General features: G+C 55.2%; 2 protein-coding genes across 3 annotated transcripts in view; both read left to right on the plus strand.

Moving 5' to 3' along the window:
- The window catches only part of NECTIN2 (nectin cell adhesion molecule 2), a 32,948-nt gene extending 21,673 nt beyond the window's left edge, over positions 1-11,275 (plus strand). Inside the window, exons 6-9 of one of the 2 annotated variants that reach the window (XM_065926280.1) lie at positions 5,726-5,879; positions 9,015-9,078; positions 9,228-9,314; positions 10,184-11,275. In XM_065926280.1, the coding sequence (XP_065782352.1) occupies positions 5,726-5,879; positions 9,015-9,078; positions 9,228-9,314; positions 10,184-10,447 (569 nt within the window). In that variant the 3' untranslated portion in view covers positions 10,448-11,275. Of the gene's footprint in view, positions 1-2,424; positions 3,057-5,725; positions 5,880-9,014; positions 9,079-9,227; positions 9,315-10,183 lie in introns of those variants that run through there. The other variant, XM_065926282.1, reaches the window with a different exon arrangement.
- Positions 11,276-12,828: 1,553 nt separating this feature from the next.
- On the plus strand, positions 12,829-24,349 carry TOMM40 (translocase of outer mitochondrial membrane 40). Its single transcript, XM_065926283.1, has 10 exons — positions 12,829-12,951; positions 13,059-13,338; positions 14,067-14,134; positions 14,570-14,662; positions 15,527-15,628; positions 16,709-16,814; positions 22,115-22,237; positions 22,377-22,453; positions 22,562-22,664; positions 23,692-24,349. Exons 2-10 carry the CDS (start codon positions 13,065-13,067, stop codon positions 23,829-23,831), a joined length of 1,086 nt encoding a protein of 361 aa, XP_065782355.1. The 5' UTR covers positions 12,829-12,951; positions 13,059-13,064; the 3' UTR covers positions 23,832-24,349.
- Positions 24,350-24,773: the final 424 nt, after the last annotated feature.

Genomic DNA, 24,773 nt, shown 5'->3' on the forward strand with positions numbered 1-24,773 from the left:
CACACCCAGAGGAGGGTCAGCTCCACCCACCCAGCAAGGTGCCCAACTGGAAATACACCCCCTGAACCTGTACCCCAGATACACACCCACCTGAGAAACCGGTCTCTCCACCCACACTGGGCCCGTGGAGGCGGAGCCTGCAGAAACCCCAGGAATGTCCACCGCTGGCATCCCCCAAGGTGAACACACCACCGTCAGAGCTCAGCCTTAGACAGGCAGTATTCACCCAGTGAAACGCACGTACCCAGAGCCCCAGGAGGAACCTGCAGGTGGGGTGGGGCGCACACAAAATCACACACCCGTGGAAAGACCCCCAACCCCCGCAAAGGCAACTGCAGACCCACAGGCAGTCAAAAGCATCTTTGCAAAGTCACACATCTACAGATGGACACCAACAGATGGGGGGTACTCTCTGAGCACTCTAGAAATTCAGTCAAAGGTAGTGATGTGTCAACAGATGGCCTTGCCCAGAGAGGAGATTCACTCACAGCTCTTGGCAAAGTCAGCTCAGAGGGTCTCAGAAACACCTCACGTTCCACGTGCACACAGACATGCACGGGCCGTCACACTCCGTTTGGGGCTCACGCCAGAGAAAACATAAGTACACAGGCCACGCCACAGGCTAGACGTTGCTTCAGAAACTTCTGACCCTAAGACTGGAACACGCTCAGCCAGCACCTCCAAAATACCACCTTCAGTAACTCGGACACACGTCCTGACACGCGTAAAAACTGGTCTCCAGACTTCACTGAACGAAGTCTTTCCCACCTTCACCCAGGGTGCAGGTGTAGAAATATATCCCCGCCAGAAGCTTCACAGAATACTATTGGCCCTTCACACTTGAGGTGGACTTTTTCTCTGCTTTACTGTTGCTTGCACTGATTTGAGAGCCCACTAGGTCGTGACCCCCACCCCATCCCACCCTGGTTTTGAAAACATCTAGAAACCGTGGCCTGGGTTCCAGCCCCTCCAATGTCCAGAGGCATGGGGAGGAGAGGGTCAGGTGTGAGTGGGTCCCTCCCTGGTCTCTCCCAGTCAGGCCGTGCATGCCAGGGTGGGGGAAGGGAGGTATGTGATAAGATGCTGGTTGCCTCTGTGGGCCCCAGTTGCCCCTCCCTCATCCTCACTCCTCCCCTGCTTCCTTCTCTACACACCCCCATCCTCCCCCAGATCCCTCCCCTTTCACCAGCTCAGTCTCCGCAGGGAGAGTAAACCCCCTGGGACTGTGGGCTTAAGGGGGGCCATTCTCCACCCCGGGGATTGGAGGGGGTGCTCAATCTCCTCAGTCCCCTTTCTCTCAAGTGCTCAGAGCTTTGGGATCAAACAGCCTCAGGCTCAAACCCATCTCTGCTTCTTTCTGCTGGATCGGCCACAAGATTCTGTGACCCAGGCCTCAGAGTTTCTGGGAGGGAATGGCAAATTCAGATGCCTACAAGGTCCTGGCAAGGGACAGGGTGGCCAGGTGTGGAACTCTGTTCGCTTCGGAGTCCGCAGCCTCACTCAGCCACGGCCCATCACCAGGTGGAGGAGACGAGAGTTTGATGATGCCAGATCTGATTTTTTCTTCTTTTTTTTTGCCCTAAAAGAAATTGGAATTTTCAGTGAAATGACCTAGTGCTTTATTTTTTGTTTGTTTGTTTGTTTTTTTAGTTTCTTCTTTTTTTTTCTTTTTTTTTTTTATTAGTTGGAGGCTAATTACTTCACAAGACTTAGCGCTTTAAATGTTGGGTAGTAAGCTGTTGTTTCATGTATGCATGTGTGTATGTGTGTGTTGGTTTTTTCTTTTTTGGCCGCGTGGCTCGGCAGGTGGGCTGTTAGTTCCCCGACCAGGGATTGAACCTCTGCCCCCCACAGTAGGGCTTCCCAGGTGGTTCAGTGGTAAAGAATCCGCCGGGCTAATGCAGGAGACGCAGGAGGTTCAGATTCTACCCCTGAGTCGGGAAGATCCCCTGGAGGAGGAAATGGCAGCCCACTCCAGTATTCTTGCCCGGAGAATCCCATGGACAGAGGAGCCTGGCAACCTGCAGTCCATGGGGTCACGAAGAGTCCAAAACATGGCTGAGTGACTGAGCAATCCCCCTGCAGTGGAAGCACGGAGTCTTAACCATTAGACGGCCTGGGAATCCCTAGCAATTTTCATTTTGGTTTTGTGTTTGTTATTTCGGGAGTCTTTTCTTTTATTTCTATTTTGTTAGCAAAACCCTGGGGCAGGTGTGAGGAAATCCATCTGGGGGAGGGCACCCACTGGCCTGGAGCGTGAACGGGGCTCTCCCTTCCCTCCCCACCTCCCGCTGTCTGTCCCAGTGGGGTCACCTCCCTAGTTCCCAGCACTGCCCTGCTGTGTGCCCCGGCCCCCCACCTCCAGATGGCTGCTCTTGACCTCCTGTCTCCCTCTCTCTCTCACCCCCTCTTCTCTCTCCTCAGACACCCCCCGGGCCTCGCCTCAAGGCGCGGGCCCAGTGGTGTGGGGGGCTGTGGGGGGGACGCTGCTGGTGCTGCTGCTTCTGGCTGGGGGGTCCTTGGCCTTCATCCTGCTGAGGGTGAGGAGGAGGAAGAGCCCCGGAGGAGGAGACGGCGGCACAGGAGGGTCCTACGACCCGAAAACTCAGGTCTTTGGGAATGGGGGTCCCGTCTTCTGGACGCCCGCGGACCCTGGCCCGCTGAGGCCGGAGGGCAAGGACGAGGAGGACGAGGACGAGGAGGAGAAGGCAGAGAAAGGCCTCATGTTGCCTCCGCCCCCGGCCCTGGAGGACGACTTGGAGTCCCAGCTGGACGGCTCCCTCATCTCCCGGCGGGCGATTTACGTGTGACCTCCCCCCACCCACCACCCAGCCCACCCAGGCAGACAGACAGACAGACTGAGACGGACACAGCGCTGCGCGCCCAGCCAGCCAAGGGTCCCAGACTGGTTGAACTCGTTTGTCCGGAACACACTGGAGTTCAAAGCTACCTCCCACTTCCTTTGCTGGGATGTAGAGGGCGCTGGAATATCACACACTGGACTTCTGAATCCCGGGCCGCAGGGAGCGGGGGAGGGCCCCCCTCCCGGGGGGGAGGGGGGCGCTGGGGGAGGGGGACCCACAGAGCACCACCCCCCACAGAGACTCTCAGTTTGGGCTCCAGGCTGCCCTGGCCCCATGACACTCAGGAGTTAATAAACGCCTTGGAGGAAAACATCCCGGGGTGTCTTGTAATACGTCAGACCCCCTGTTTGGGGGGTGGGACAGGGACTGCTAGGTCCCAGCGGGTGGGCGCTGGAGAGGGGGAGAGTGGTGGGGGCTAGACTTGGGGCTGGTGGAAGGGAGGACTCTGGTCACTTGGGTCCTCGACTGGATGGCCGAGCCGTCTGAGGCCCGGGGAACTGGGCTTGGGCTGCGCTTGGATGCCGGGCTTCCAGGACAGCCTTCCCAGGCCAAGTGGCCAGACTGGCAGGAGAACTGAGTTCCTGGGCCCAGCGGGGCTGATATCATGGGCTCCTGGGCCCTCAGGGGTGGCGAGGGCCTGGGATCTGATCCTCTGGGGCCATCTTGGACCCGACCTCCCCGAGTCTGCTGAGGACATTAGGAGGGAGGACTTGCCACCTGCATTCTCGGGGTGCTAAGAAACCAGGGAAGCCCCACCTGGGGAGGACATCACGTCGGCCTTTTCTACCTCCTTCCTATTCCCTTATCCCCAGGCTGGGCCCAGGGAGGGGCTCTGTATGGAGGGAGGCAAGGTTAAATCCAGTCACCTCCACTCTCCCGAGCCCCACGACCACCTCAGGTGGCCTTCGTCTCTGCTCCCAAGGCTGTCATGGGACTCAGTTAAGGCTGCACCCAAACACCCAGCGTGGGGTGGAGCACCCGGGAGAGGCTGGGCAAGTCTGCTTCTTCCACCAGCATAGCCTTCCACTCGCTCTGCGGCGGACACAGCGGTGGCGCGCAGTCAGAGGAGCAATCTTAGGATAAGCAAGTGTGTGGACTGAGCGGCAATTACTCTGATATTTCCCCGACGCTCTGAGAAGCCCTCCAGAGGATGCCAGACTGTGTAACAAAAGCTGTGGAAATGGGATGGTCCAGGGATTCAGACAGCATCCCCTCGGGCAGCTTTCCTCCTCCTCTCTGTGGTGGGGTTGATGGAAGGGGGAGGCCCGTGGGTGGGGCCGTGGCACACGTGTTATTTCCTCTGGTTGTTTACCGTCTACACCACCCTGTCCTGTCCTGTCCAGGCCCCCCTCCCACCCCAGCGGCCGCCGCCTCCCCCAACGGGAGGGTAGTGCCGGGAGAGCAGGGGTGGGAATGTGGTCGATCTGGCAGACAGTGGGTCCCCAGGTGTCCCTGCTGGGCCCCTCCTTATGCATCTAGAAAAACACCAACTGTGTGCCAGACCCCGTCCCTTGGACCGCACAGTGTGGAAATTGGCAAGTAAACAGGTAATGACTCCAATAAGGATTCAGGAAGTGGGAAGTGTTACAAAGGAGAGATCCAGGAGTGGGGGCGGGGAGGTCACAGTTCTCTCCACCCCTTTTCCTGTGAGGTTGGAGGCCCTCTGATGCTCTGCCCAGGATAACTTCTTTCTGTATAATGCATGAGGGGTTCTGATCCCAAGCCCAGAATCTCGCCCACCCCCGATTTTCTGCCTTTTCGCTCCATTCCTGGTCACCTGTCTTCCCCTAGCACCACACTCTCCCATCAGCTCTCTGCTCTCTGCTCTGCTCCCTCCTGTCCCTAAAAACAACACGAGGCTTCCTCTGGAGGACCTTGGCTCTGGCTGGCTGTTTGCTTTTCCTGGAATGTTCTCATATCCTCATGGCTCGCCCCCTACAGCTACTTTGGGTCTTTGCTCAAATATCTCGCAGTAAGGCTCTCTCCGACTACCTTTGACTACCCTGCTCTGTCACTTAGCACTTCCTTACTATAAGTAAGGTGAATGGCATTGGCATTATGTGGCATTATGTGGCATTGCCTTTATATATATCAAAGTGAAAGTGAAGTGAAAGTGAAGTCTCTCCGTCATGTCCGACTCTTTGTGACCCCATGGACTGTAGCCTACCAGGCTCCTCTGTCCATGGGATTTTCCAGGCAAGAGTACTGGAGTGGGCTGCCATTTCCTTCTCCAGGGATCAAACCCAGGTCTCCCGCATTGCAGACAGGCGCTTTACCATCTGAGCCACGAGGGAAGTATATATGTATATATGTATAATTGGTTTTTTTGGCTGTCCTGGGCCTTCATTGCAGTGCGCAGACTTCTCACTGTGGTGGCTTCTCAGAGCACAGGGCTCTAGGCACGCGGGCTTCAGTAGTTGCGGCTTGGCGGCTCTAGAGCGTGGGCTCAGTAGCTGTGATGCACGGGCTTAGCTGCCCCACAGGATGTGGGAGCCTCCCTGACCAGGGATGGAACCCGTGTCCCCTCTATGGGCAGGTGGATTCTTATCCACTTCGACACCAGGGAAGTCCCCTACGATTACCCTCTATCATTTGCTGTCACCTTGCATATAAGCTATTGTATCTATTTCTCTACTTGTGGCCTCCCTGCTCAACAAAACATTCATCCCAGGGGACTGGGGCTTTTGCACGTTTTGTTCACCATTCTAAAGCACAATAAATGCTCAGTGAGGATTAAGTGAATAAAAAGAATGGCCTCTGCCCTTGGGACAGGTGGTGACTCAAGAGTGGGGTGGTACTGGGAATAAGGTGCTGTGTGGCTTTCTCCTGGAGACTCCCTCATGCTGTCCTCCTTCTTGTAGAGACACCCAACACAGCCGGAGCAGGGGCCACAGGCGGCATCATTGGGGGCATCATCGCTGCCATCATCGCTACTGCTGTGGCCGCCACGGGCATCCTGATCTGCAGGCAGCAGCGGAAGGAGCAGAGGCTGCAGGGGGCAGAGGAGGAGGAGGAGTGAGTGAAGGGTCCTAAGAAGTGGATGGGGGAGGGGTCCCAGGACGGGGGTGCACGGCGTGGGGGAGGAGGCTGGGAGAAAGTCATTGGTAATGGCTGTGACGCTGAAATGGCTCAGCTTCTCTGCACACCAGTGCCGAATCAAATCTTCAAGACAGAATTTGGGATAACTGGCAGGCTGCTGTCCAGAGGGTCGCAGCACTGAATCAACTTAGCACGCACCCAGAAAAGAGTAGCTTTACTGCTTTACCAAGCAAAGGGGGACACAGCAGGCTACTGCCCTCAGAACCCGAGTGTCCTAAGTTGGGGAAGATATTGAGAAGTTTTATAGTAGTTGTTCAAAGAGGGTGCAATCATCCCGTGGATATTCTTCTGATGGGTTGGTGTGAGGTAAGTAGCAGTCAGCAGCATCAAGCTTCAGGTCCAACTGGTCTGGGGTCTACATGCTTGTGGGCCACTGACCATCATTAATCAGTTGCTTCTCCCACCTGGAGGGGATTTCCTTATCTGCACAGTACCTTAAAGATATTGTTGTGTATGTATCCATTAATAGGGAGACAGGACCTTGGCCCAAGGCTGCTCTTAACTGTGTGTTTCTCCCTGGTTTTGCATCTCCTACCTTCCCTAAGTAACAACTGCTTGAATCTGCCCATTGGCACTCAGGGAAGGTCATGGAGACTGAATGAAGGGTATTTCCTATAAACAAAGAAATGGGGGACACAGAAAGGCCTTGTGCCCCAGGAGCCCCACAGGACCCTGCACGGTATCAGCTCTGTGAAACAGAGTGATCCAAAATGGCAGGACTTAAATGGGGTGGAGAGGAGAGTTTATTTCCTAGAAATCATGGCCATGACAATTCTGCTCTGTGAAGTAATCAGAGTCCAGGTTCCTGCTATCTTGTTGTTCCGCCCTCCCTTCATTCACATTCCAAGATGGCTTCCTTCTCTCTTACCATTGTCTATGTACACGACAACCAGACATGGCCATCCTGGCCTCAAGGACCACCCAGCCTGCCAGTGGGAAGGGGATATGGAAATAGAGGGCGGTCTTGTAAGGGAATCACATTCTCTCATTTCCCATTGGCCAGGGTCTAGTCACATGGCTGCCCTAGCTGCAGAGGAAGCTGGGAAATGTAGTCTTTATTCTGGGTGGCCACATGCCCAGTCAAAATCTGTATGACTGTGAGAAAAGAGGAACCTGGATATTAGGGGAAATTAGCCCCACTTCTTTCTGTAGAGCACTTGTTATGAGAGGCATCTTGACATCTCTACAGCACCTTGTAGAGACTTGATGAGAGGCGTCGTACTTGTGATCTCAATGAAGCCTCATATCCATTCATTCATTTGTTCATTCGGTAAGTAATTCAGAAAGTATTCCCTTGGAGCGAGGCCCTGAAATTTAGGAACACAATGATGAGACAAAACACTTAAAAGATGTCCAAAAAAGGGCTTCCCTGTTGGTCCAGTAGTTAAGAATCTGCCTGCCCATTCAGGGGACACGGGTTTGATCCCTCGTCCCACAGGATCCCACATGCTACGGAGCAACCAATCTTTTTCATCACACATACGGAGCCCGCATGCCTAGAGCCTGTACTCTGCAACAGGAGAAGCCCACGCACCTTAGGGAAGACCCAGCACAGCCAAATAAATAAATAAATAAACCTTTTTTTAAAATGCCCCCAAAATAATAAATTTAAAGCATAAATAAAAGATATCCACACACAACATATCGTATCATGGAAACCTGAATTCTCAGACAGAGCTAAGGATACACATCTTCTCAAAGAGGAAACAAGTTTAGAGAGCTGAAATCACTTGCTGAAATTCGTTCAGCAAGAAACTTGACGGCAAAATGGTTCTGAAATAATAAGACCCAGTGTGTGTGAGGGGAACACTTGTTAAAAATACACCTTCCTGGGCTTACTCCAAACCTACTAAATCAGCACTTTCACAAGAAGGACTTGCCGTCCATATTTATAACAAGCACCCCAAGATGCACATGAAAGTTTGTGAACCAGTCTTAATCATCTAGTCAATGCAAACCAACAACCTGCTGTTGTTCTCATCTTCTAAGCCTGTGAGACCCAGTGGTGTCTGAGATGGCTCTGGTCTTGGCCTCCTGAGGTTCACAGTCTGGAGGAGACAGATCCATCCCCAGACGGTGACAATCCAGCATGGCTAGGAATGGGCTAGGGAAGCTGAAGGAGCTGAGCGCGGCTACAGAGGGCACCTGATTCAGCCTGAAAGATCGGGGAGGGCTTCCTGGAAGCAGGGACATCTGAGCTAGGGATTGAAGGTGTAGTGAGCACCCACGATTATTATATATATGGGATACTCTGGTCTGTGGGTTTGCAGAATGAGGGAATTTAATATAGTTTGGGGGACAGGAAAGCATTTTGCTCATTCTTTTCATTCTCTCTTTTTTAAATGATTTATTCATTTGGCTGTGCTGGGTCTTTATTGCTGCGCCCCGGCTTTCTCCAGTCACAGCAATCGGAGGCTACTCTCTAGTTATGGTTCACAGGCTCCTCGTTGTGGTGGCTTCTCTTGTTGCAGAGCACAGGCTCTAAGTGCACTGGCTTCGGTATTTGCAGCCGGTGGCTCTAGATGCAGGCTCAGTAGTTGTGGCCCATGGGTTTATTTGGCCCATGGCACATAGGGTCTTAGTTCCCGGACCAGGGATCGAACCTGTGTCCCCTGCAGTAGCAGGCAGATTCTTAATCACTGGACCACCAAGGAAGTTCTCATTCTCTCTTTCTCCAAATATGTCCTGATAACTCCTCATTGTGAGTTCTGGGAACACAACACAAATCTCATTTTTCCCCCCTCACACTGTTTGCAGCAGGATACAGTTGTTGAATGAGATCAGAAGTAATATTTCAAATACAAACTCAGTACATGCCCCATTAGAGACACATAGATAGCTGTGATCCTATAACAGAAACTCTGGATCCTCCTGGAAAGTCTGGATCTTCCTGGAAGAAGAGAAATTCATGGAGTGAGTAGCAGACAGCAGGGCAAGAGGAGGTGTGTGGTGGAAAAGGGAGATCAGGTGGAGGAAAGAAATGTGCAGTGGCTCTGGAATAGAGGGGCTCTCAGGGCTTAGCCTCCACCTGACTTACCTCCTACCCCACAGACTGGAGGGACCTCCCTCATACAAGCCACCGACCCCAAAGGCAAAACTGGAGGAACCGGAGATGGTAAGCACTTTCCCTGAAGCCCAGGCTGCCCCCACCTCCCCTCCCACCTTCCCCCACTGAGGCTGGGGCTGGGATTGGGGGACTGGAGGGAAGAGGCTGTCAGGGTTGGGACATGGTCCTGACTTGTCCCACTCTCTCTCCCATCGCAGCCCTCCCAGCTCTTCACCCTTGGGGCCTCGGAGCACAACCCACTCAAGACCCCCTACTTTGATGCTGGTGTCTCATGTGCCGAGCAGGTAGGAACTCGGGAAAGGTCAATGGTGGGTTTGGGATCTGAGTGTAAGGGCCTCCTTACATAAGAGGGGGCTTCTCAGGTGGTGCTAGTGGTAAAGAATCTGCCTGCCAATGCATGAGACATAGGACTCTGGGTGGGTAAGATCCCCTAGAGTAGGAAATGGCAACTCACTCCAGTATTCTTGCCTGGAGAATCCCATGGACAGAGAAACCTGGCAGGCTACAACCCATGGAGTCCCACAGAGTTAGACATGACTGAGCATGCATGCAGAATCTTACATAACAGATCAAGTTTTAAAGGTTACAACTCAAGTTCAGGGCTGTATCTCTGGTCAGAGCTTAGACAATTGAGATGTATTTAGGATTCAGTGGTTTTGAAAGTCCAAGGACAAGGGATGAGAGTTAAAATCACTCTATCAAAGAGGACCGGTTGAGTATCTCCATTTGCCGGATACTGTGCCTGGAGCTGGGACAAGACAGACAGTCACTCCCCTCAATGACCTCCTGGAGGTCAGGGGTTGGATGTTGAGTTTGAGAACAAATCAAGTTTCAAGGCTAGAGCTTAAGTTTAGGTCAAGATTGAATTCAAAGGCTCAGGGGGAAAGACCAGGGTTTCAGTGATCAAAAGAAAAGGAGAAGCTTAGGATCAGTGGGGTAGGGTCCATGCTCTGAGCTTCGAGTTAAGAACCACCTACATGATTGTCCCAGTGCAGCATCAACCCAGGTGACAAAGGTTGACATAGGATGAGGTTAGGTCTGGTTGGCATGGGGAGACAGTGGCCAGGATTTGAGGGTCGAGGAGCAAACTGGGATTCTGTGTCATGCTCAAGAGATAACCTTGGATTCATTCCCCCCCGCCCCCCATTCCCAGGAAATGCCACGATACCATGAGCTGCCCACCTTGGAAGAACGGTCGGGGCCCCTGATCCGTGGGGCCACAAGCCTGGGGTCCCCCATCATGGTGCCTCCAGGGCCACCTGCTGTGGAGAGGGTTTCCCTGGATCTAGAGGACGAGGAGGAGGAGGAAGACTATCTGGACAAGATCAACCCCATCTACGATGCCCTGTCCTACTCCAGCCCCTCTGAGTCCTACCAGGGCAAAGGCTTTGTCATGTCCCGGGCCATGTATGTGTAAGCTGCCATGGCCTTGCCCTTTCACCTCTCATTTTTTGATATCTTAACTTTCTGCCAGGGATCTAGGGTCCCTGACCTCGGGCCCAGCCACTGTCAGTTAGCACACATGCATCTCATCTTTGACTTCTATGTTGGTGGCTCCACTGTGACCTCTAATCAATAATCTCTGATTCAGAGAAATTGGCCATGACAATGGAAACCTGATAATCTTAGGAGGGGCTGGAGAAGGTAGGTTTCTGCACAAACTCTTACCCAAGGATTCCCCAGACATAGACTATACCTCTCACGACCCACCATCTCCAGGCTCCTCCCAAATCCCAAAGAAGACCCCAGACCTGATTTTTCCTCAGGCAGTAATTCCTAATAGCTCTGCTGGGCTGGGTGTTGGGGACAGCCTGCTGCTCAGACCTGAGCCCTCCAGGCGGCAGAGCCTCTCTCACCCATTCCCCACCCTGTCCGCTAAAGGTGGAGGGAGGGGATTCCCCAGCCCAAAGCGGAACTTGCCCATCTCCTCCCTCCTGCAGGCAGGAGTCTCAGGGTACAGACCCTTCTTCCCTGTGCCCCCACTATCCCAATTCCTGTCTCCAGAGAATTAAGCCCCAGCTCAGGGCTTCATGCGGTGAGCCTCATGCAGAGTGTGCCTTGCTGATGCCAGTCTTGGAAGAAGAATTTGCTGTTACTTTGAAGACTACTGAGTCCTTTTCCTCCAGCCCAGTGGGATTGGACCCAAGCATCTCCCTGGGGGTTGGTGGGGGGAGTGGATCACCTGGGTTAGGGATAGGGGATGTGATTTTTTTTTTTTTAACATAGCATTTCCTACAAAATATGAATTTGTACTTTGACCGGTCTCAACTGGTGTTTTCTGTGAGCTGTTTAGGGGATAGGGGTGGAACATAATGGGTAATGAATGGGGGGGGTGGGCAGGTCCAGGTCTTGAGGGAATCAGTAGACTAGAAGTTAAGACAGGTTACAGACAAAAAGATATGAAAAAGATAATTAAGTGAGGGGATAATGAGCAAAAATGCATAAGCCATGGTTAATGGAAGGAGCAGGAGGAGTCCAGGGCATAAGGAAAAATAACGGCAGTCTAATGGCTAATGGATAGAAATAAACGGAACAAAGTAGGAATAGCAGTAACTAAGTACAAGGGGCAGGGGTGTAATGAGTAAGAGTAGGCCAAAGGCAAAATTATGAATAATGTTGTAATAGGAGCTCAGGGCATGATGGGTAATAGATCTCAATGAATGAGCCAGGGGTAGAGGAATGAATAAGGGAGAAATAGGGGCCACAGGCAAGTTGAGCAATAGAGATAAAGCCTGATGCTCAATTAAGGTACAGCTAGAAGAATGCGGGAGGAATTTTCTGGTGGTCCAGCAGCTAAGACTGCGCTCCCAGTGCAGGCGGATAGGGTTCCATCCCTGGGCAGGGAACTAGATTCCGCCTGTTGCAACTAAGAATTCACAGGTCACAACTAAAGATCCTGCATGTCCAGCCGTGCAGCCAAATATTAATAGATACATACTTTAAAAAAAAAAAGAAAAAGAATGTGGGAAATGAACAGGCGTAAAAGGGCTAAGTGTCGTACAGCCAACCAAGTTGAAATGAATGGAGCGGAAGGCATGCTGGGTAATGGGATAGGAATGAATGGGCCAAAGATAGAAGCTTCAGTGACTGAGGGAAGGGTTGGGGGAAAGACACAGAAAGCATGATGGGTAACGAAAGGGGTGGGCCTACGGCAACTGTCCCGTTAAATAGGTAAGAGGTATTGTGGGTAACAAGAAGCAGGACAGAGTTAACATAACGGGTTAGAATTCTCCCCGTGGCACTGTGGGAAGGGCTAGCACTTCCGGCTTTCGGTCTGCGACTTCGGACTAGGGGGCCGCCCCTTTGCCGCGGTGCCTGGTGGGATGCGAGGCCTGACCTTGCTGCCTAGCAGCCTCTGCTGCGCAACCCATCTTTATCCATGTCCCTTGACCCTAGCACGTTAGCCAATGAACACACAAGATGGATTACGACACCACCTGTACCTGCAGGAGCCAATCAGGAAGCTGCAAGGGCCAAGGACGACCAATTATCATTAACAACTTCGCCGCCGGGCGGAGTCGAAAGAGGGACGCCTTCGGGAATGGGGCTGAGGTATTACGTCAATGGGCGGTGCAAAGTGAGCAGCACAGACCAATGGTGGGTGAGCCCCGGAACCCGCGGCATCGCGAGCCAATCGGCGTGGGCTCCCCAAGCCAATGGGAAGGGCAGGGAGGTGTGCTGTGACCCGTCTGCGAGTGGGAACCAACAGAAACGGACGTTCCAAAGAGGTGGGTGGAACTCTCATCCATGACTCCAATAGTAAGGCCAGACCCTGAAGCTGGTGGGAGGACCTCAAGGCCCTCTAAACCAATGGGCTAGGTGGGGCGGGGCGACGGTGGCGGCGGCGGCGGCAGCGGGTTCGGTTGCGCGTGGCCCACGGGGTAGGAGCGGAGCCCGGACCGGGAGGAGGCGCTGCCGCGCGTAAGAATTGGGGTTCTGAGCGGGGGGGGGCCTAGGGGGTGTTGGCTGGAGACTCGGCCTGGAGCCTGCGGGCCTTGACCTCTGCCCTCTGACCTTTCCCCTTGCAGGCGACCATGGGGAACGTATTGGCCGCTAGCTCGCCGCCCGCAGGGCCGCCGCCGCCGCCTGCGCCTCCCCTCGTGGGACTGCCGCCACCTCCGCCCTCTCCTCCCGGCTTCACGTTGCCGCCACTCGGGGGCGGCCTGGGCGCTGGAGCTGGCACAGGTCGAGGTTCCGAACGGACCCCCGGGACTGCGGCTGCCAGCTCTGGAGGGACCGGGGACGATGGGGCCTGCGGCTGCCTGCCCAACCCGGGCACGTTCGAGGAGTGCCACCGGAAGTGCAAGGGTGAGGGGCTGGGGGCCTGGCAGGGGTGTGATGGCCCGGATCTCGGGGGAAGGAGGAGCGCACTGAGGACCTTGGGAATTGGCACGGACCATTGGAATCACTTAACAGAGCGTTAGGAGTTGACGTTGGGATCCAATAGTGGAACGTTGAACCTGGGGCTTAGAATGATGGGATCAAATGATGGAACCTCAGGATGGAACGCCAGAGCGGTACAGAAAAACCTTAAGGACCTCATGTGCCCCAGGAATCGGCCAAGCCAGCCTTATGTGATCGGGAGGGAAACCGAGGCCCAAGGTCACAGTGTCAGCAATGGGTCATTGGAGGTGGAACCCAAGGCTTCTGGATCCTGGCTTGGAGTAATTGTAGTAGTGAAAGTGGTGCTGGGTTATTGAGCACTTTTCTAGCATTCAGTGTGTGTTAACTCATTAAATCCTTGCAGTATTTCTATGTGGTGAGCATCTTCAACTAACAGGTACGTTTGACATGGATAAAATAACTTGACTAAGGTCACACAAGTAGTAGATGGTGGCACTGGAATTTGGATGCAGGCAAGGGCCTTGGTCCTGAGCCCATCCTCTGGACAATTCTGCCTCTTCCCTGGATGAGGTGCTTTGTGCAGTGTGCTGGTTGTGGGTTCCTGGAGAAGGGAGAGTAGGGACTATAGGGAAGAATGGGATGAGAGATGGGGTGTGTGTGTTGAAGTGTGACAGCATTTTTCTCTCCTTCAGAGCTGTTTCCTATTCAGATGGAAGGTGTCAAGCTCACAGTCAACAAAGGGTTGAGTAATCATTTCCAGGTGAGCCTTTCTGGTACCATTATCCTTCAGAGGTCATCCCAGCCATCCCTCTGCATCTGCACATACAGTCTTTTAACTCCTCCTTAAAGATCTGGGCTCCTTGATACTTAAAGACACCATAGACAGTGCCAGGCTTACCACTCAATTTGGGGGCAGTGGTAGGGTTTAGGGACCCACCCCCACAACCAGCATCCAGGCAGGGATGAAGTACCAGGTATGCCCCCACACATCCCTTTTCTTGAGTGTCTAATCTAGTGAGGCCACACCTCCCAGTCTTCATCCCCTGCCATGCCCAGAGACGCCCTGACAGGGAAGTCAGATTGGCAAGCATCCCCCATCCCAGGCTGGAGGGGAGCTGACCTGGAAGTGGGCTCAGCTGGGTTCCCTGGGGAGTGGCCCACAGGCTCATCACCACAGCCCTCCCTCTTCTTCCAGGTGAACCACACAGTAGCCCTCAGCACAATTGGGGAGTCCAACTACCACTTCGGGGTCACGTATGTGGGGACGAAGCAGCTGAGTCCCACAGAGGTGAGGTACCTTTGGCCATTCATTCATTGTATCTTTCTTCTAACAAATAATGTAGCCAGTCAGTGGAAGAAAGCTTTGTCAGTAGGAGACTGGGCTGCTGGTGGCATGGGGAGGTGGGAACTGGGTCTTTCCAAGGTGCATTGAAACCTGGGTCATTCCTTCATCCTGACCCCCACTTCTCTGGGTGAGTCTGAGGACAGCAGGGTCACCAGACAGTGATGACCCAGAGTGGGCAGGGCTGAGCTGCAGATCATGCAGGGCTTTGAAGGCCAAGCCAGGCATTTGAACTTTCGCTAGGGGGCACTAGAGAGCCACGGAAAGATTTAAAGGAGGGGAAGATGCCGTGATACTAGTGCTTTGGTAATAGCATTTCTCAGGTTTTCTGCGGAGCCTGGGTTAGAAGAGTGAAGGCAAAACTGGAAGTCCAGAAGGAGGCTGGGGCAGGACACAGGTGGAGTTGGGGGGCTAAATTAGGTTTTTGCTTGTGTTAACTATGTCCATGCAATAAACATTTATTCAGCAAACCTTCAGGGCACCCCTCCATGTCCTGCCCATCTCTGTGCTGGGTGGTCCTGGGGACACAGCGGTGACTGAAACAGCCCTGGGGGCTCACAGCCTAGTGGAGAAAGAGAATAAGCTTGTCCCCAGAGAGGAGCAGTCCAGGGAGAATAGGACCAAAATGGGGAAACCCAAAGGCTGAGCCCAGAGGAGAGCCTAACTCAGCCTAGGTGGTCTTAGAGGGCTTCCTGGAGGAGAGGACCTCATTCTAGGCTTTCCAATCCTAGGCTTCTCACCAGAACCCATCATGCATGTACATCCATGATGTTAGGCCTCTCACCTCTAACCCTGCCCTCTGCCCCACAGGCATTCCCCGTGCTGGTGGGTGACATGGACAATAGTGGCAGCCTCAATGCTCAGGTCATTCATCAGCTGGGCCCTGGCCTCAGGTCCAAGATGGCCATCCAGGTGAGTGGAAGGATGGAGTCGGCGACTCCCCCCAGCCACCCTGAGCCCCAGGCTGCCCTTGGTGTTGAAACCAAGAACTCAAGGGACAGTGTGACCAAACAAACTGAAACATCAGTCTGGAGCAGAGAAGGGCTTATCGCAAAGATCAAGCGAGGACTGTGGGTGGCTAGTTCTCTGCAGACCAAACTCCCCCTTAGTTTTCAGGGAGTGAATGCGTGAAGTCACTCAGTTGTGTCCGACTCTTTGCGACCCTGTGGGCTGGACCCTGCCAGGCTCCTCCGTCCATGGGATTTTCCAGGCAAGAATACTGGAGTGGGTTGCTATTTCCTCCTCCAGAGGATATTCCCGACCCAGGGATTGAACTCACGTCTCCCGCATTGCGGACGGTTGCGGGCGGACTCTTTACCATCTGAGCCCCCAGGGAATCCCAGTTTTCAGGGAAGGGCTTTTAAAGGCAGGTTGGGGGCAGGGTGCGGCAGGATGTGTGGCTTTCTTCTGGTTGGTCAGTGGTGAGGCCGTAGGGTGGTGTGCCAGGCGTCTTGTGCTCAGCTGGCAGTTCCCATCCTCCTCCTGGGTGGAGGCCCTGGCATGTCCTTGACAGGAGCCAGAATTCCACCTTATGGCACTGTTGTGCTGCGCTTACTCACTCAGTTGGGTCCGACTTTTTTCAACCCTTTGGATTGTAGCCAGTGAGGCTACTCTGTCCATGGAGTTTTTCAGACAACTTTTTTTCAGAATACTGGCGTGGGTTGCCATTTCCTCCTCCAGGGGAATCTTCCTGACCCGGGGATCAAACCCATCTCTCTTGTGGCTCCTGCATTGCAGGCGGGTTCTTCACCCGCTGAGCCCTGAGAGAAGCCCTGGCGGCACTATTGTGTGACTGTTAGCGGACTACTTTTCCTCTCTGCTTTTCCTCTTTTCTCTGATGAGTAAATGGATCTGCCCTCAGGGAAGGGCTAGGAGGTTGAAGCCTTTTTCCTGCAGAAGAGAAGGGGAGGCCACTGAAAGGCCCTTTGTACCCCGGCGGGCCCCATGGGGTCCTGCTCAACTTCACCCTCATACTTGGCCCTCCCCCCACAGACCCAGCAGTCGAAGTTTGTGAACTGGCAGGTGGATGGCGAGTACCGGGGTTCCGACTTCACAGCAGCCGTCACTTTGGGGAACCCAGACGTTCTGGTGGGTTCAGGTAAGAGGCACAGGGCTTGGAAGGTGGTCAGACCCCATGCCCAGCAAATCCATTTCTCCCTCTGACCATCCTTTTCTGCCATCCAAGAAATGGTCAGGGGCAGGCGTGACTTCAGAACACAGAGTATCAAACGGATCCCATAGCCTCATAGGGGAAAAAATAGGTTCAAGTCCCAGCTCTGCCACTGGCTTCACTGCAGCTGAGGGGTTGGGGGGTGGCGCTTCCATCACCCTCATGGGCCTCGGCTTCCTCATCTGTTAAAATTGGATTGCCTCACAGGGTTGTCGAGCAGGTCATGTGTGGAAAGTCTCAAATGGGGTTAGGCATGTGACGGGTCCCAAGGAAAGGAGCTGCTGCATTACTTGTGGGGCTCTGGGGTTGCTTGGGGGCACAGAGCTGACCCCAAGGCAGGCGAAGTCCACGTGTAGCTGAGGGGAGGCAAGTCAGTCTGAGATGAAGGGCGACAAGGAAGATTCCTGTTTGGGTTGGCTGGGAGCAAGGACCTGCTGACTAATGTCTGTACTTCTGGTCTCTCCTCTCTGCTTCCCCCTTTTTTATTTTTGTCTCTGGGCATCTGCCTTTGAGTTCTCTACATTGATCTGATGTTTCTTGACTATGAATCATATATTCCATGTCCAGAGGATATGGTGGTGAACTAAGGAAAACTAAGTCTGTCTTCTGGACATTCTAGTGGTGATTTTTATATTATGTATATTAAGGGAGGCGTGGTAAGTCACTTGAGTCTTCTTGAACTCTTTGTGACCCCATGGACTGTAGCCCACCATGCTCCTCTGTCCATGGGAGAGTCCAGGCAAGAATACTGGAATGGGTTGCCGTGGCCTTCTCCGGGGATCTTCCCGACCCAGGGATCGAACCCAGGTGTCTTATATCTCCTGCGTTGGCACGCAGGTTCTTTATCACTGGCGCCACCTGGGAAGCCCCTGGAACCTTCCATTCTAGAGACATAAGTAAAGCAGATGGGTGATGGAGCCCTATGGAAAGATGGTGGCATCAGGAGGGGCTGGTGGAGTCTTGAGAGAAGGCCTCGTTACGTAGGTTATACCTGAACGAAGACTGAAGGATGTGAGGGAAGGTGCCAAGCAGATATATGGGAAAAGGGCTTTCCAGCTGGAAGGGACAAGTGCAAAAGCCCCGAGGTACGACCCTTCACTGGAACATCGAGGAGGACTGGAGCTGTAACAAATGAGGAAGGAGGGCAAGTGGTAGAAGTCAGGATGGCAGGGCTGAAACATTAAGCTCTGGAGAGCTTCTGAGCCTGAGACCACGAGAGGATTCTGAAAGGGACAGGATCATCCGACGTAGCTTCTGACAGGACCTCTTGTGCTGACGTGTGGAGACTGGGCCACAAGGGGGCAGCGGAGGTCTGGGGGGGTCTGTATTCGCTGCTGGATTTGGTGAGGGAGATAAGAGGGAGGTCAGAGTTGAGAGGTCAGCCTTTATTTTGGCTTGACCCACCGGAAGAGTAGAGTTGGTGATTCTGGATTCTTGTGCCTGCTGTTAGCTCTGTCAGGAAGAGCAGGCTCTTGGGCAGCGAGTGCAGCATGAAGGCGGGAAGCCAGGACACTTGGGTGCCCAGCACCTGGAACCGTGCTGGGAACAGAATAGACGCTCAGAAGATACCGCACGAAGGAGTGAGCAGCAGTCACCGCAGGTCCTGTTTCCCACCTGGTGCCCTTTGCCAGGCCCTCAGCATACTGTGCGCACCCAGGCCTTCATCCAGTCACTCGAGCCATCAGGGACTGGCTCGTGGAATCCTTCACAGCCCTGTGGGGTGGTGCTGCCGTCATCCCCATCTGATTGAGGCCCAGAGAGAGCAAGTACTTCCCCAAGGACACACAGCGAGGCCACCTCCAGAGTCCAAGGCACCAGGCCCCCCGCCCCTGCAAACACTCACCAGCATCAGCCTTTCATGCTTCTCAACACTGGCTTCTAGGTCTCTCGTCCCTGGAGCCCAAGGCCACCAGTGACACTTGTCTCTTAGTCCCTATGGACGTCCCTTCCTCCCCTCAAGCACCGATCAGAACTTCTGGGCCCAGGGCAGTACTGAGTATATGAGTAGTTACTCATGTAATTATTCATGACCACTGACAGCTGATGGCTCCACCCACTCCGAGCCTCAGTTTCCCCGTCCATCTCAAAGGCACAATTACAGCAAGAGGACCTTGGTGAAGGAATCAATGGGCGGACCCGTCAGCCCCCTTGTGGGGCCAGACACAGCTAGTTAGGGTTCACCATGGGATGGGTCTCTGGGCCACCCCACAACAGGCAGGGGGATCAGGCTTCTCACAGGTGAGGAAGGCAAGGCCTGGGGTGAAATCAGCCCCACCTGGGGCTCGCACAGCGAGGATGCAGAGGGCCTGGCGTTGGAATCACGGTCGAGGCCTAAGGAGGAGCCCTTGGACTTAGCTGGTCCCCTCCCCGGCCTCAGCTCCTCCTCTGGGGCCTCGGCTTCATTCTGAGCACCCTGAGTGTGTGCCCACCTTGGGACACACACAGCCCCTCCCTGCCCTCACGGGCTCCCGGGCCAGTAGCCGAGACACTTGCCTTGCGACAAACAATCACACAGTGACTGTGTTACTGTTGGGAGAACGCCTACTCGGGAGAGGCCCAGGTCGGTGTGAGAGCTTGTAACAGGAGGGCCCAGCTCGCCTGGAGTGACGAGGACGGTGTCTCTAAAGGCCAGTGTCTAGATCTAGGAGGGTGAAGAGAAGGGCAGCGCTCCCAGAGGAAGGCTGCGTGGCCAAAACCCCAGGGAGCGCGGCATGGGGAAGGCAGGAAGCTTTTCTGTCAGGCCCCAGCCAAGAGCCGGCTGGGTACCCCCTCCCCAGGGAGCCAGGTGCGGCCCCAGCCCCGCAGGTTTCAGGAAAGCCGCACTCTGCCCCTTGTCCGAGGCCACCTCTCTGCTTTCAGACTTGTTATGGTGTTCTTTTCCTTCTCGTGGAGTTTTGAACTCAGTGGGTTCTTCACGGCCACTCCAGGCACTCCATCCTAAAGGAGATCAGCCTTGAGTGTTCATCGGAAGGACTGATGTTGAAGCTAAAACTCCCATACTCTGGCCACCTGATGCAAAGAGCTGACTCATTTGAAAAGACTGATGCTGGGAAAGATTGAAGGCAGGAGGAGAAGGGGATGACAGAGGATGAGATGGTTGGATGGCATCACCGACTCAATGGAAATAAGTTTGAGTAGACTCCAGGAGTTGGTGATGGACAGGGAATGCTGTGGTCCTTGGGGTTGCAAAGTCAGACACGACCGAGCGACTGAACTGAACTCCAGGCACTGTGGAATGACTCCTGGTTGAGAGCCACTGGCCTTGACAATGCCAGTGACTTGGGGAGCTCCTGGGTATGGGGGAGCTGGGTCTAGACACAGTGGGAGGGAAAAATAGTAGGCTAAGAAAATGGAGGATGAGATGGTTGGATGGCATCACTGACTCAATGAACATGAGTTTGCGTAAACTCCAGGAGTTGGTGATGATGGACAGGAAAGCCTGATGTGGTGCAGTCCATGGGGTCGTAAAGAATCGGACATGACTCAGCAACTGAACTAAACTGAACTGAAGGAGATGGAGATGCTAGAAAGGGCAGGATGTTCAAGAAAAAGGCCTGTGAGGAGATGAGCTCTGTCCAAGGACTTATGAAGCTCCTGGAGGAAGTCTGTTTGAAAGCTGGGGATGAACCACAGGGGGCCTTGCCAGGGTGTCCTTGATGCTGGGGTGTCATGGTAGGCTCTGAGCAGGGGGAGCAGGGTCGGGTGTGTGCTTTAACAAGATCTCTCTGTGTGTGAAGCTACTTGGAGAGGATGAGGCTGGAGCAGGAGGCAAAGGAGGAGGGTAGGGCTTGGGAAGCAGAGGGTGAGGCAAGCCGAGGAGATGGAAGGTGGGAGAGGAGTTCAGGGTCTCTAAACCCTCAGTCTAAACCATGACCAGAGACTGTTGAGTTGAAGTCCCTGTGTGACCCCTGGATGGTCACTTTTCTGTGTGCCCGAGACTCCCCTTCTCTTGGGACAGTGGCTGCTCTTGTCCAGAGGTGTGCTGGTTGGTCATGGTTTAACAATCAGCTGGCAGAGGCGGGCCCAGGAGGTGGGTCAGTGTCCCCCACTCCCAGGGAGAAGCCAGCTCCAGCCTGCCCTGACCGCAGCCGCCCCCAGGACACCTCCTGGACCCTGTGCAGCAGCCCTCCACCCCCCACGGCCCCAGTGGCCGCCCCTGTCTGGGCGTGCCTGAAGATGTGAGCAGGTCCCGGCCTGTCCTCCCGGCCTGTCCCGCTCCCTCAGGCTGGTCCCCACTCGCTGCCTCTGATCTCTGTCCAGGGAAGCATCCTCACGTCTCGGTTCACACCTCGTACTCCTGTCCCCGAGGCTTGTCCCACCCCCAGCTCTGCGCTTTCCCTGTCCTTGCCTGTCCCCGCCTCCTTCCCTCCTTCCCCATTCTGGCTGGGTGTCCATCTCTAAGCTCACCTCACCGGTCCTCACCTGCTACGTCCTTCAGGTTGGGCATCTTCAGGTCCCGCCATCCGCCTCCATTTCTGATCGCTCCCCCGTCTCTACAGAGGTGACTCTTGCTTTCCGGTTCTCCGTTATCACTCCCTCTGCGGCCCCCACTGCCTCTCCCTCCCTGGCCCTTCCCCTCCGCAGTGATCACCGCTGTGGTGTCCACCCTCTTGGGCTCTCAAAGACAGACTGTCTCAGTCCTTGGGCTCGAGGAATTCAGCCCGGCGGTGGAGTGGGCGGTTAGCAAACTCTGAGGGGCACTCAGAGCCATCCTTCCTGCTGAGGGGCCCGTGTCCGTGACGGCCGGGCCCTGTGTGCTGAGCACACCCTGGGCACGCCACACCTGCATCCAGCCCTCTGCTCTTCCTCACAGCTTCATGAGGTATCCCGTTCACAGTGGCCCTCGGTTGCCCCAGCAGCACGTGCTGGGGCTGGGATTTGAACCCAGGCTGTCCGGCCCCCCGAAGTGTGCTCTCACCGCCGTGGCGGCAGAGTGGCTCGAAGCCTGGGCTCAGGAGATGGGGAGGCCTGAATTCCACCCCTGACGTGTCCTGTGACCACGTGGGAGTGACGTGACTCCTCAGCCCCTGCAGCCTCCTGTTTAGGGAGGTGAATGCAGAGTTCATGAGTTCCCAGGGGGTGTGGGGGGCTGACCTCAGAGCCCTGTGAACGGCACCCCAAGGAGCCCAAGTGGGGGGCCCGAGGAAGCGGGAGTCCAGTCTGGTGCCCTGACCAGGTGGAAACTAACCACCAAGCTCAGAAGTCATCACTGCACCTCTTGCCTGCAGGAATCCTCGTGGCCCACTACCTCCAGAGCATCACACCGTGTCTGGCCCTGGGCGGAGAGCTGGTCTACCACCGGCGGCCCGGGGAGGAGGGCACTGTTATGTCACTAGCTGGGAAGTATACATGTGAGCCTGGGGGCCTGGAGTCCTGGGACTGAGGGAGGAGGAGCTGGGGGCTGGACTCCTGGGTCTGAGGGGAGAGGGGGAAAACCTGCGGGCCCCTGGTTGCCCAGACCCCCTTGGTAACCTGCCTGCCCTCTTCCAGTGAACAACTGGTTGGCGACAGTAACACTGGGTCAGGCGGGCATGCATGCAACGTACTACCACAAAGCCAGTGACCAGGTGAGCCCGTCTGGGGACTGGCTGGCTGGGTATGGGGTGCCCGGGACTGGCGTGCCTGAGAGTTCGGCCTCGGAGGCTGACTCGTGTGTGCTGCCCTGGCCCCTCCAGCTGCAGGTGGGTGTGGAGTTCGAGGCCAGCACAAGGATGCAGGATACAAGTGTCTCCTTCGGGTACCAGCTGGACCTGCCCAAGGCCAACCTCCTCTTCAAAGGTACAGACCTCCCTTTGCTTACATGAGAAACAAGAGGTGACTGGGCTCTGAGTGGGGTACAGGCCAGAGGAAATGGGAGCGGGCAGCATGCCGGGCCCCAAATTACCCAGGAATGCTTGTTAAGACGGTGGGTGGGTGCCTGGGCCCCGAGCTTTGCAGGGACCATCCCCCCGCAGCCAGCAGTCCTCTAGCAGTCTGCACGCATGGCCCTTGCTTTTCTTTTTCTCATGCATGGAAGGCAAGTTGGAGTGAGCTGGCCTTGCCCCTCTGTCTCACCTTAGGGAGGCTGCCCGGTCACAGCCAGACCCACAGCCTTCCCCCAGAATGACTGACTCTCATCTTAAGTTCCTCCTTGCGCTTCAGTGGCTCTTGGGTTTGGGGTGTGGAGACCACCCCGGAAAGGCCACTTCAGCGGCCCTGGTTCAAGGCTTCTGAAGGCAGCCAGGGGAAGTCCCTGGTGGGCCAGTGGTCTCACTCTTAACTGCTGAGGGCCTGGGTTCGATCCCTGGTCAGGGAACTAAAATCCCACAAGCCATGCAGTGTGGCCAAAAACAAAAGTAGCCAGGAGGCCCAGGGAGAGGGGTTTGTTTTGCCTCTGAAACCCGCCTTAAGCTCTCCCTCTGCAATCAGCCCCGGGCCTGAGGCTGCATTTGGACTGCAGCTTGCCTGCTTCCCTTTAGTGAGTCCTAGAGATTTCAGTCTGATTCAGCAGATAACTCAGCACCTGCCCTGGCCCAGCTGGGGACACAGCAGTGACCAGCCCCCCACCCCCCACCCCCCAGGGCTCACAGTGGCAGAGCTCACAGGCCCATTCACAGAGAGCAGCGCCTGGTGTGGACAAGACTGGAATTGGAGGGTGGTCCACGGGGTGGCCGAGGGCTTCCGGAGGGGACGGGTCACAGAGCTGGGAGCTGAAGTGCTTGGGGGCGTGAAGAGGGTCCGGGTAGTGGGGACAGCACAGCCAGCGGCCTGGCCGGTGGCATCTGGTGTGTCGGGTGAGGCTCTTCACACAACTGTCCACCCACAGGGTCTGTGGACAGCAACTGGATCGTGGGCGCCACGCTGGAGAAGAAGCTCCCGCCGCTGCCCCTGACGCTGGCCCTAGGGGCCTTCCTGAATCACCGAAAGAACAAGTTCCAGTGCGGCTTCGGCCTCACCATTGGCTGAGCCCCGGCAGGCCCCGCCTTCCTCGCCCTTTCTCCTTCTGATCCCACCTCCCCCTCCCCCTGCCACGGAGGGGAGACCTGAGCCCCCCTCCCCCTCCCTTCCTTCCCTCTTCGGGGGTCAGGGGGCAGCGGAAAGGAGGGGACCCAGCACCCCAGCAGCTGAGGGGGGATTCTCCGAAGGACGGGCACGGCAGGATGTGGAGGACAAGGGGCCGCGTGCCCAGTGGGCTTGGGGTCCAGGAAGCGATTCTGGAGTCGAGGGGCCTACGGGATTCTGAGCACCAGGGGCAGAGGCGGTCAGACAACCTCAGGGAGGTGTTGGGGTGTCCCCGTCCCCCGAAATGGCCAAATGGGCCCAGCCCCAAGGGGGCAGCAAGGAGAGGTGCGTCCCCAGTCACCCCGCACGTGCCCGCTTTCCCATCCACCCCTCAGTATAAATCATGTTTATAAGTTATGGAAGAACCGGGACATTTTACAAAAAAAATTAAAAATAACAAAAAATATACATAGAAAAAAAAGAAATGGGAGGCCTCTGTTCTCTGTTTTCCTCTGTGTCTGTGGCCCATTTGGTCCGTCCCCGACCTCCCGCAGTGGCCCATAGTGGGCAAGGGAATCCAGCCTGGTCACTGGCCAGAGCCTAGACAAGAGAGGGGAAGGGCCTGGCCCAGGATCACACAGCTGCCCGACAAGGACATCACAGGCCTTCCCTCCCTGGGAGGGTGCAGCCTGTGGTCACTCAGCCTGGCCTGGCCAGCGAGGCTGCAGAAGACTCCCCGTGAACTGAAACAGGTGTGGGGAGGCAGCGAGCTGGGACTGGGGTCTTTCCAGGTTCCAAAAGGGGCAGGGGATGAAGGGGTGTTAAGACTTGATTATAATAGAAGGTCAAAGCTTTCAAGAAACTTCAAGGCGCATTTGAGCACCTGGAAAGAGTTTGGAATCATTT

The sequence above is a fragment of the Muntiacus reevesi genome, chromosome 2 (genome assembly GCF_963930625.1).
Source record: "Muntiacus reevesi chromosome 2, mMunRee1.1, whole genome shotgun sequence".
NCBI classification, from domain to species: Eukaryota; Metazoa; Chordata; class Mammalia; order Artiodactyla; family Cervidae; genus Muntiacus; species Muntiacus reevesi.

Excerpts from the sequence above, each read along its gene's own strand:
- TOMM40 (XM_065926283.1), top strand. The coding sequence starts at position 13,065 with ATGGGGAACGTATTGGCCGCTAGCTCGCCGCCCGCAGGGCCGCCGCCG. Across the intron at positions 16,815-22,114 it reads AGACGTTCTGGTGGGTTCAG|GAATCCTCGTGGCCCACTAC; the intron begins GTAAGAGGCACA and ends TCTTGCCTGCAG. Across the intron at positions 22,454-22,561 it reads ACCACAAAGCCAGTGACCAG|CTGCAGGTGGGTGTGGAGTT; the intron begins GTGAGCCCGTCT and ends TGGCCCCTCCAG.